A 12388-nucleotide genomic window follows, 5' to 3' on the forward strand; every position below is an offset into this window, starting at 1 on the left:
GCAGGGCCATCGCCATGCCCAGGTGCTGCCACTTAAACTTTTTAAGTTGACTTTGAGCTAATCACCACTTAATTTGATCCACAAAGATCATGATGCAGTTTCAGGACCTCAGATCTCCCTTAATGGGGCTTTGGCCACACCACTGAGATGGCTCCTCTCGATAACCTTTCATGAAAGATGTATGGATTTTTCCACGCTCCCTAGAGGAGCCAGCAGCTGTTTTTATGTTGCCATCAAAACAAGATACTTCTGCTACTTGGGGAAAGTGCAAAAATGGACAAACAGAAATCAAAAAGAATTAGAAGCAGGATCCCAGAGAGGTATTTGTACACCCATGTTCATTGCAGCATTATTCGCAGCATCCAAGAAAGCTGGAAACAACTCATCAACAGATGAGTGTGTGAAGAAAATATGGTACGTACATACAGTGGAATATAATTCAGCCCTAAAAAAAGAAGGAAATCCTATGACATGCTACATGGATGAAACTTGAGGATATAATGCAAAATAAGCCAGTCACAGAAGGACAAATACTATATATTCCACTCATAGGAGTAACTTAAAATAGTCAAAATCATAGAAATAGGCCTGGCTAGATGGCACACCCCTGAAGTCCCAGCTACTCAGGAGGCTAAGATGGGAGGATCGCTTGAGCCCAGGAGTTCAAGTCCAACCTGGGCAACATAGTGAGACCCTGTCTCTAAAACAGACAGATATATATACATATATAATCATAGAAACAGAATGTAGAAAGGCAGTTTATCAAGGGCAGGGGTGGGATGAGAAGGCAGAATTCATATTTAGTGGGTATAGAATTTCAGGTTTGCAAAATGAAAAAGTTCTAGAGAAAGGTTGCACAACAGTGTAAATATACTCAACACTACTGAACTGTACATTTAGAAATGACTAAGATAGTCAATGTAATGTTACATGTTTTTTACCACAATGAAAAAATAAGACACAAGGCAGAGAACAAAAAAGCCTGGCAGAGTGGGGGAACACAGAGGTACCAGGGAGCATTTGGTGACTGACCCTTGGCCCTTCTGGATAATGTCTGTCCCCCCTCCCAGCTCTCTTCTCCCCCGCAACACTCCATGTTTCCCTTTTACCTCTCTGCCCCATCCCAGCTGCTCCTACTTCTCTGAAGGCCCATTTCCTTAGTGGCTTCTCTTCCTCCTCCTGTAGAGGTGGGCATCCTTAGGACACGTGTCTCCATTCTGCCTATCCTTCCCTACACTCCCTCCTGGGAGAATGTCTGCATTCCTAGGTGTCTCGCTCCCCATCCAGACCCACCTCCTCCTCCTCTGGTTTCCACCATTCTTCTCGCCCCACAGGAACCACAGAGCCTGGGAAGCCTGGACAGGCCGTCACCTCTGTGAGCCCCCTTTATGCTTCTGGTCCACCCCTAAGGTCATCGCACCCTCTTCTTTGCCATTGGGCTCCCCAACAGCTGCCTCAGCTCACTTTGGAGCCTAGCCCTCAAAATTCTGGACTCATGATGTTCTGACCTTGGTCCCTTGTCCCCTGACAGTGCCACATGTGCATCTTGCTGGTGTCCTATTTTATCACTGGCCTTTGGCAGGTGTCAAACTCTCCTGGTCCTAGCAACTTGGTGGAGTTCTCAACCTTCACAGAGAACAGGTCTCTGAGCTCCAAGCAAAGCTTTGGTTCAGCAACGGCCCAGGCAGCAGGGTCAGCCATCCTCACCATTTCAAAACCTGTCTCCACCCCACCCCCGGCACCCTTCCTCTGCCAAGTCCAAGAGTGACCCAGCCCTGCCAGGCAATGGTGCCTCACTTACGGCATGGCCTCGCAGCTGAGTTGCAGCCTTCTGGAAATGTGGCATCATCCTCTTGCACATGCTGCACCCTGGTCACAGGCAGGAGAGAGACCACATCCGGTTACAGAGATGGCTGAGCCCTTGCACTCTGCCCTGCCTCCCCGTGGCCATCCTCTACCCAACAAGTGCTTATCCAGCCTTGAGAAGCTCAGGACTATTCCAGACCCTGGGAACACAAAAGGAACAGGAGGCGGGAGTCCCGGCCCCCAAAGAGCTTACAGTACCAGTGGTGCAGAACAAGGCACTGCCCAGCAACCACGCATAAATGTTGAACTGAAGAAACAAACCTGACACGATGGGAGAAGAGCAGAGCCCAGAATACCTCAGTGCTGATAATGAATTCAACAGAAATTCAGAAAACCAGAACAGGTGTCAAGAGAGCAACTGCTGCGTGCACAGTGAAAAGCCACCCCTCACTGCCCAGGCAGGGCCTGCAAATGAGCCAGAGTCAAACGCCATTATGAAGAAAAACGTGTGACCACGAATACAATCACTTTTGGAATGTCCATGCCTCCTTTCTCTTTCATTAACAAGGATAATTAAGCAATGACCGGAGGCAGGCTGACCGTGAACAGTGCTGGCTCTGGCCCGTGGGAAGAGCGACGGGCCAGGAATTGGGATGCCACGCGGACTCTGATCTTTGCTCAACTTGCTGAAGGCCTTGGAGAAGTCACCTCCTCTCCCTGGGCTGTTTCTTCTGGCAGATGAGGGGGGCTGGACCACACAACCTCAGGCCCCTTCCAGCTCTGACAGCAAAGGATTCTGCGTGCGATGGCCTTGGCTCAGCCCTCCGGGGCTCTGTGATCTACCGTGGTCACACTCCTCTCCTAGTGGTGAAGACCCGCAGCCTTGATAGGGGGCCTTGACCTCCTGGGTTCAAGCGACCAGGAAGGCCAGGTCCCAAACATCCACTAAAACATCAGAGTGACCTTAAACTCCTTCCCTTAAACCAGAGCAGACCATGTTTCAGCACCGATCCCACAGGACATGAGCAGTTTCTTCAGACAGCAGTGATTCTGAAGTGCCAGGCTATTACCCTTTCTAACCGCCTCTCTGCTACAAAACAGGGCTTAAGATGCATCTGAAGACCATAGAACCAAAGCTGCCTGGAACCATGTGTCAGGCTGATCTCAGCTTGGCACAGCGGGCAGAGGGTCCATATGGTGACAGGCAGCCTAACTCCAATCCATGCTTAGCTGACGCCTAGACAGGCTGTGAAGCCAGAAGGCCAACATTCCTTCTGGGTCACCAGAACCTCTCCAGCACCAAGCCTATTGGACAAGATGCAGACACAGGACATTTGGCCATGAGGCTCCAAAAATGCCCCACAGCCTCCTCCTGACATTCCTGACGGGTGGACTCACACACACCCCAGTACGTGAACCCTGGGCTTAAGTTCTGCCATCAGTCCTGGCAGGAGAGAAGGGGCTGTTCTGAGGCCAGACTGCAGTGGGAGCCTGCCGAATCTGCCCTCAGAAGGTAAGAGGCACCTCTCCTCGGGACCTGCCACCTCAGTGCGAACACCACCAGCAGCATGAAGGAAGGAATATGACACTTGTCAGGGGCATTGTTCCCACTGTGGGGATTCAGAGAGAGGAGAACAGAAGCAGGAACAACGCTCCGGGAGAAATGCACTGGGTAGAAAACAGGAGGCTGCAGGTGGTGCAGAGCAAGGAGCTCAGCTCTGGGAAGAACGAGGCCGAGACTGAGGTCTGCATCTCCCCATAACTCCCGCTGGCTGGGTGATCCTGGGCAAGTGGCCTGGGCTCTCCAAGCCTTGGCTTCCTTATCTGTGCAGTGGGGATAGGTGCCCCGCAGGTGTTAGACAGAGCTGGGGAATGTTCAGTGCCTGCAGAGACATCTTAGTTCAACACCAGGCCTGAGAACGTGCTTCCCGGTCCGTGGTGGGGGAAACACTTCCAGTGAGGGAAGAGGACGTCGCTCCACTCCCCAGGAAGGAAAATAAAGCAGGGGACACCTGCAGCCTTTCACTCGTTCTTCGCTCAGTGACTTGAGTCTGATGCCCACTGGGCCACACTCATCTATGAAGAACTTTATTTACTATCTGTCTCCACAGTGTGGCCTCTCTCTTCCTGTTCTGCCTGTTTGCAGCCTGCAGCAACAATACCCTGAAATGGGGGATAAGTCGGCCAGCTGTCCCAGTGGGCAGGGCCAGCGGTGCTGGGTGGAGGTTACTGGTGGGGGAAAGGTGATGGAGGAGGAGTAGGAAACCACAGGCCAAGCCAGTTTCCAATTTAACTTTACCAAAAATAGAGCTGGCCCTGTGATTCCTGAGTTTATCTTCTAGCTGATTCCACTGGGAGGCAGGGGGAGAGGTAAGACTAATTATCACTCTCAAATCCCAAAAGTCAGAGTAGTCAGCCTTTCTATTTTATCATTAATTCAGAAAGCAAACCTGGGGAGCCAGGTTCCTTGTCACCACCGAAGGTTCCCACTGCCTTTGGGCCCATTCACCCCACGTGTGACCAAAGGGTCACAGAGTCCTAACAGACATCCCAGTTAGGGAATTGCTATGTATCCCAGGAATCAGCGGAATGTTGATGCCATGAAGACTTGATTAGACTAGTGTGCTAAAAGCACAAGCTTGTTTCAAACATACACACGTGTATAATCAAAAGAAGAGTCCTGAGGTTCCTTGGGACCTAGGAGTCCAACCAATCTGACCCTCTACCAAAAGTTTAACTTAACTTCCGAGTTTTCTCCTCCCTCCCCGACCACCAATAAGCTTTGTGACTCTGTGAGGTACCTAACTTCCCCTGCCCCAGCTTTCTCTTTTGTAAAGATGATAACTGTGCTCGCATCTCTGTTGTGAAGGGTGGGATGAGCACACTGCCACACAGCCTGGGTGCGTGGCGGGAGAGGGCACAGCATGCAGGTGCAAACTGCCAGTGCACCACTTCTAAATGACTAATGGCATCACACTGAGACCTGCCTGGTTACACCTGGATGCTGTCTTGTGGCACGTGCTGCATGTTGACATACACTGCGTTTTACAGCTTCATTTAATCAGTGTGTTGCGTCCTGAAGGACTTTAAGATACACCAAAGGAGGCCCATCCTCTAGGATCTGTGTGGACAAGGATAATTCCTAAAGCAATTCACAGCTGCGTAGCTAATAATATTCCTCCACAAAGAAACAAAAAGGGGTGAAACCAACTAAAGAACATTAATAAAGAGAAGGAGCGAGGGTTAGAGTAGCTACCATTCAGGGCAGAGCTGGATTTATAGCAAGTGAGACACCAGGACCTTCTTCCACAGGTGAGCACAGCCCTGGGGCCAGCGAGGAGGCCTGGGGAGGAGGCTGAGACTGGAGGACACCCAGCAATCAAAACAGGGCTGGGAGGGCTGGACACAGTGGCTCACGCCTATAATTCCAGCACTTTGGGAAGCCGAGGTGGGGGATTACCTGAGGTCAGGAGTTTGAGACCAGCCTGGCCAACATGGCAAAACCATATCTCCACAAAAAATAAAAAAATTAGCTGGGCATCATGGCGGGCACCTGTAGTCCCAACTACTTGGGAGGCTGAGGTAGGAGAATCATTTGAACCCGGGGGGTGGAGGTTGCAGTGAGCTGAGATGGCACCACTGCATTCCAGCCTGGGCAACAGAGCAAGGCTCTGTCACAAAAAACAAACAAACAGTGAGCTGAGATGGCACCACTGCATTCCAGCCTGGGCAACAGAGCAAGGCTCTGTCACAAAAACCAAACAAACAAACAAACAAACAAACCAAAAACAGGCTAAGGAACGGCTGCTGTTATGGCGAATAAACTACTGGCTCAAGTCAGGCAGAACCACCAGAGTGCCACAGAGGGGCATCCGGCAGGGGGCGTCATCCCCAGGGCACAGATGGGAGGAACCGTTGCAAATAACTCAGGAAGTGGGATTCGAGATGGGCTTTCATGAGCAAACAGAACTCTCGTTTGCTATGACAAACCAGAGCCTATGACACCCTCCTGAGCCACGCACACACCTGGGCTCACCTGCCTTGCATCATATACAGCCCCTCTGTCACCACAGCCTTCAGGGAGACACTGACCCTGCTGGCTTCATGAAGGGCCGATGCAGCTCACAGAGGCAGCACAAAGGGCCTTGCCAGGCTCAAATCCAGGGTTATTTTCAGCCTGTGAGTTGGGAGCCATTAGAATGTGGAGGTGCCCAGACAGTGAATATTTGAGGCTCTGCAGGTCACACTGTCTCTGTTACAAGTACTCAACTCTGCTGGTATAGATCGTGAGCACCCACAGACATCACATCAATGTATGGCCATGGCTGGGTTCTAATAAACCTTTATAAAAAGAGGCAGCTGGCCCGTGGGCCATAATTTGGTGACCCTTTGTCAGAGAGTTATGAAGCAGTAGGAATAATCAATAATTTTTAAATAAAACAGAACAGAAAATAGTAGGCATTACATCTGGTAAACAACAGATGGCAATAGTAAGGGCAAGAGTGGTTTTGCAAAACTTTTGTTTCAGCTTATTTGCATATAATTTATATATACTTCTAATACTGAGTTGCAATATAAAACATTTTTAATTCTGTGAAATTCAGTCAAAAAATTTGAAAGCTACTACTGTGATCCAGTCCCTTCTCTTACAGATGTGGAAACTGAGACCTAGCGAGGTGAAGGACTTGGCCAAGCTCACCCGGCTTGCTGGTGGCACAGCTGGGATTCAAACCCACATGTTCAGGCTGTCATCTGAAAGATCCTCCTGCCATTTCCACATCCTCCTGCCTCATACAGGGACTGAGCCCAAATCTTGGAACCCATTTCTCTCTGCTCCTGGTTCCCCGATCCTCCCAGGTGGCACCTGCAGAGGATGCCAGCAGAGGATGCAGGAGTCAGAGCTAGACGAGCTGCTGCCCCAGAGGTGGGCCAGGCTCTGGACCACGACCCCATGCCTGAGGGGTGGAGAACAGCCACAGGGTGACCAGCACGGAGGCATGGCACCACCAGCAGGAAACGGGACATGGCTGGGGAAGGTGGAGCTGACCAGACAGGGTGGAGCTCTGGATAAAGAGGGTAGAAGGACACAGATTCTAGTGGAGACAGAGTGCAGGGCGGACAGCAGGAGGGGAGGAGCCAGATGAAAAGGCAAAGACCAAGGAAACGAGGAGCAGATGGAGAGATGAGTTTCAGCATTCTAAGCGAGGAACCCGGGCTAGTCCCCCCAACCCCGCCCGCAGCCCCCACCCGCCTCCCTCCCACAAAGAGACTAAACAACTAGCTCTGTCCCAAGGGAGGAAGTTCACTCACAGGGGGCATAAAACATGATGAGGAGCGGTTTCTCTTCCTTCTTCAGGAGCCGTCTGAAGTCCTGAGGCACAAAAAGAGAATACCAGCAGCTCACACACAACACAGTAACAGGATGAGACCCCCTCCCTGACCCTTCTGCACACGGGGGGGTGAAGGGTAGGGATGGGGAGGGGAGCAGGAGTGAGCACTTCAGAAAGTACACGCTGGTAGCTGATTTGTGGGTGGGGGCAGAGCCACGGCAGGTGCGGAGCTGGAAGAACCACAGAGATGATCTATTTGAGACCACCCTCGTGTATTACAGATGGGAAAACTGAGGCCCCAAGCTAACAAATGGCTTTGGCCACCTGGTGAGAGGGAGTCGTGAGGTCCAGGCTGCTGGCTTTCCTTTCAGTTCCACCTGAACAGTTCAAAGATGGCAAAGAGCGGTTTTTGTCCCATGGGGTTGTTGAATAGGCTGCCCCTTCCTGTGACTTACACAGCGGTTTTGTTGTGGTGCGGATGGCTGTTTTCATGTGTGCCCGACTTGGCCAGATGGGGATCCGCTCACTGTGGGAAGAGGGGTTAACCCATACCCACTAATCTCTTGCTAATCTCTTCTCAGGCTCCAGCTCTGCCACCACCATCCTTGTCCCCAGGAGTCCACGGAGCACACAGGGCAGAAGGAGGGGGCCTGCTCTACTCTCCAGGAGGTTACAGGCAAAATGGATTTGTAAAACCCTTAGAACAGTGCCGGGCACGTTATTAAGCAATACATAATGATTTGTTAGATACGTACAATAAAGGCAAAAAGACAAATGGCCACACAGTGCTCATGTAAAGACTTGAGTGTGTGAACAGGGTAGAGAGACTTTTCTTCCAACGAGAGCCAATGATGGATGGGAAAAAGCAGCTCCATCAAGGACTGCAGTGAAGCGCGATGATAAGAGCATGTTTTGATTAAAGTAAGCTGCTCAACCACATTTTACAGAAGAAAATGAGAGGGTTTTCTCTTTTGAATAATAAGGAAAGTATGGCCGGGCGCGGTGGCTCAAGCCTGTAATCCCAGCACTTTGGGAGGCCGAGACGGGCGGATCACGAGGTCAGGAGATCGAGACCATCCTGGCTAACAGGGTGAAACCCCGTCTCTACTAAAAATACAAAAAACTAGCCGGGCGAGGTGGCGGGCGCCTGTAGTCCCAGCTACTCCGGAGGCTGAGGCAGGAGAATGGCGTAAAACCGGGAGGCGGAGCTTGCAGTGAGCTGAGATCCGGCCACTGCACTCCAGCCCGGGCGAAAGAGCAAGACTCCGTCTCAAAAAAAAAAAAAAAAAAAAAAAAAAAAAAGAAAATTTCAAAATGCAGCTTTCTGGCAGCAAGAAGGCATTAGGTAAATAAATGATGGCACATCCAGCACAATGGGATACTACTGCATCATTAAAGCTGATAAAGAGGAGTGTTTAATGTCACAATCAGATGTGCACGGTGCACTAAAGCGGGGGGAAGCAAGTTACAAAACAGCATATAAAATGTAATGACATCTTTGTGAGTAAAAACATTATGTACACATTACCTTGAAAGCCTGGAAGAGTACAAAAATATCAGCAGGCATCTCTCTCAATGTAAAGGTATGGGGTGATTTATTTTTTTTCTTTATGCTGAAGGTGTATTTTCTAAATTTTCAACAATGTGCATTAACTTAAAATTTTTCAGTTAGATTAAAAAAAAGATTAAATTTTTGTGGATATCCAAAACACTAGAATAAATTCTGGAAAAGTTTACCCTTGTTTACAGAACTAGAGATAGGGTTAAGACACTAATTTTCAAACAAATTTTGTTTGCACTAATTTCCAAACAAAATTAGTAACCAAGATATTTAACCCTAACTAGAGGTACAGGATGCAAACACTGCTAAAATTGTCTTCTGGAATTTCTGGAGATAAAAGCTAGTAAAAGATATGAGAAGAGATTTTTATTGAGCCTATAGCAATTTGGTTTCATATCCTGAGTAGTAACAGATATTACATTCAAAGATGCTTAATTACCTTCACAAAGTATGAAATTCCAAGCCTACAAATTGAATCAGCAATTCACACTTGAATTTGGAATTTTTCATTATTTATGTGGACATTATATTAGCAGACAACCAGCTATACTTCTTATTTCCATAGGAGAGAAAAGAGCACAAAGCAGAACGAGAGGATTCGCTACAGGTGTGAAAGAAATATTTCCGATTGATATTCCTACAGTTACAGAAGAACAACCTTAGGAAGGTTAGGACGTTGTATCTGGGGGAGGAAGGCACCAGGCAATCACTTTCCAGAGGTGCTCTCAACATTCATCATCACAGGAGCAGCTCTCCGTTTAGGCTGTTTGTATTTCCATGGTTCTAGGCACATGTGCCACTCTCTCCTGGCACTTGCCCCTCTTATGCTTTTTTTTTTTTTTTTTGAGAATGAGTCTCGCCCTGTCACCCAGGCTGGAGGCAATGGCATGATCTTGGCTCACTGCAACCTCCGTCTCTCAGATTCAAGCAATTCTCCTGCCTTAGTCTCCCGAGTAGCTGGGATTACAGGCATGCGCCATCACCTGGCTAATTTTTTGTATCTTCAGTAGAGATGGGGTTTCACCATGTTGGCCAGGCTGGTCTCGAACTCCTGACCTTGTGATCCACCCGCCTCGGCCTCCCAAAGTGCTGGGATTACAGGCGTGAGCCACTGTGCCCGGCCTTAAAGATGTCTTTTTAAAAAACATGTGGGCCCGGCGCGGAGGCTATCACTATGTTGCCCAAGCTGGTCTTGAACTCCTAGCCTCAAGCAATCCTCCTACCTCAGCCTCCCAAAGTGCTGGTATTACAGGCATGGGCCTCTGTAACTTGCCTATTGACTGTACTCTTAATGCTTGTTGGCACAAAAGAAAATGATGACTTTTTTTAACTTTCTGGTGGAAAGTAAAATGTGTCATCATTGTAGGCCAACCAAGTGGATCTGTGGTGATTCAAATTAAGGGTTGGGCACAACATTTTCTGGGATACAAAGAGCCAGTATTGTCATCTTGAAGATGTCTTTTTTTTTTTTTGAGACAGAGTCTCACTCTGCCACCCAGGCTGGGGTGCAGTAGCATGATCTTGGTTCACTGCAGCCTCTGCCTCTGGAGCTCAAGCAATTCTCGTACCTTGGCCTCCCGAGTAGCTGGGATTACAGGCATGCGCCACCACGCCCGGTTAATTTTTGTAATTTAGTAGACATGGGGTTTCACTATGTTGGTCGGGCTGGTCTTGAACTCCTGACCTCAAGTGATCCACCCGTCTCCACCTCCCAAAGTACTGAGATTACAGGCGTGAGTAAAAAATTAAAAACTAGCCAGGCATGGTGGCATACGCCGGTAGTCCCACTTACTTAGGAGGCTGAAGCAGGAGGATTGCTTGAGCCCAGGAATTCAAGGTTACAGTGAGCTATGATCACAACACTGTACTCCTCCAGCCTGGGTGACAGAGCGAGACCCTGTCTCTAAAAACAACAACAAAAAAGAGTCAACAATTTTAAAGGAAAAGGGAGAGGAGGAAGAGAAAGATGAAAGCTATGTTTTATTTTATCGAGATAGGAATGAACCTTCTCCCTCCATCTACAGAAAGCACTGCTTGCCTCACAGACCATCTGGACTATCACAGAGAAATTCTTGCCCATCCTAAGTGAAGGCATCATAGAAACACGGATGCACATGGCTAAAGTTGCACATTCAGGTCAGGTGGGCAGGCTGTGGACCGAGGGGCAATGTGTGTCACAGCTTTTGCATTCTTTATTTTTTTAGAGATGGGGTCTCACTGCGTTGACCAGGCTACCCTTGAACTCCTAGGCTCAAGTGATCCTCCTGCCTAAACCTCCTGAGTAGCTAGGACCACAAGCATCCGCCACCACAACCGGCCTGTCATAGCTTTTGTTAAATACTTAAGAACTAAAAAAGATTATAATCTAGATCTACCCTTCTACCTCCACCCCTGGCCAAATTTGGAAATCAAAGCATAAGAGGGTAAATAATTGGTTGAAAGCTATAGAATGATCCAGAATTGTAGAGATCTGCTTCAAGTCTCTGGAAATCTAACCTAAATCTCTAAGGTTATTCTTTAAAAAAAACAAAAACAAAAACAAAAAACCAAAAACAAAAAAAAAACAAGATGTAAAGCCAATCCTAGCAACATCTGGATTACACAATAGAGAGAGAACATTTAAATCTATATTAATGTATGGAAAATCTAAACGTGTTCAAATACATTAAATAAGGAAGGTGAAGAATGAAGAAAATTCTCAGGCAACGTGTGATCGCCACTGGTTACAAGATGGAGCTGGGAAGGGGAGTCAAATGTTAGGGTCCTGGCCTAGCTTCCCTAGAGGAAATACAAGTGATCCTGGAATAGTCCCATTTCTCAGTTCATTGGGCTCCTTTCCTTGGGAGGCCCTAGTACTAGGGAAGATTCCAGCATCCATCAGAACTGACAGGAATACATTACCTTTTCACTGTCAAGGTGGACAACATCTTTGGCTCCAGGATCTTCCTCCCACAGTGGGGGCCCTTTTGGATCCTTCAAAAAAGCCACTATGGACTGAGGAAAAAAAGAGAGAAGAGAAAATGCATTTTAGTCCTGAAAAGAGAGAGGTGGGGGAATCAGGAACCTGTCCTGTTTCCCTGCCTGGAGACCTGGGCACACCAGGTGCTGGGTTCAGGACTGCATGTGGCGTAAGCTTGGAGGGTGTGTTATTTCCACTGTCCACTGACATCATGGATAAGTGCCCCAAAAATGCACCTCCATCACTCCCACCAGGCTTTTTCAATCACAAGACACCTTGCCCACTCCAGTCAGGTGGTCCATGCCTAATATGCATCTTCATAGACAAAAAAAAGAAAATTTTAGACAATGAGTTGGCTTATTCAAACCAGAGACATATTAGTGTTTCTACTAAATCTCATCTCCTCCAAGAAGTCTTTCTGACTAATGGAATAATGGTCTCAGTCTTGTCCAAAGGAAACATTTCCACATTCCTGCAGCCACTAAAACTGTCATCCCATAAGCAGATCATCATGCCTACTTATGACCTGCTTGGTATTTCATGATCTAAACTGGTTTTGGAGTGGATTAAATCCTGATTATCCTCCACTATATGTGAATAAGTGGGGTCCAGGCTGGGAAGCCCCCAGGGCAGGGTGAGCACCAATGTGGCCTCACCCTTGTGGCTATACGTCTCTTCCTGGGCCCCTCTTCTAGACTGCCTGGATTGAAGATCTGACAAAGTTCTTACAGA

At 48.3% G+C, this 12388-nt stretch overlaps 1 protein-coding gene across 1 annotated transcript in view; it reads right to left on the reverse strand.

The window, feature by feature from the left end:
• PDIA5 (protein disulfide isomerase family A member 5) overlaps positions 1–12388 on the reverse strand; it is a 94164-nt gene that overhangs the window by 41815 nt on the left and 39961 nt on the right. The window contains exons 6-8 of the mRNA XM_033211010.1: positions 11599–11691; positions 7117–7177; positions 1802–1869 (exon numbers count right to left, since the gene is read on the reverse strand). Of these exons, the coding sequence (XP_033066901.1) occupies positions 1802–1869; positions 7117–7177; positions 11599–11691 (222 nt within the window). The remainder of the gene's footprint in view (positions 1–1801; positions 1870–7116; positions 7178–11598; positions 11692–12388) is intronic.

The sequence above is a fragment of the Trachypithecus francoisi genome, unplaced genomic scaffold, assembly GCF_009764315.1.
Source record: "Trachypithecus francoisi isolate TF-2019V2 unplaced genomic scaffold, Tfra_2.0 Lachesis_group0, whole genome shotgun sequence".
NCBI classification, from domain to species: Eukaryota; Metazoa; Chordata; class Mammalia; order Primates; family Cercopithecidae; genus Trachypithecus; species Trachypithecus francoisi.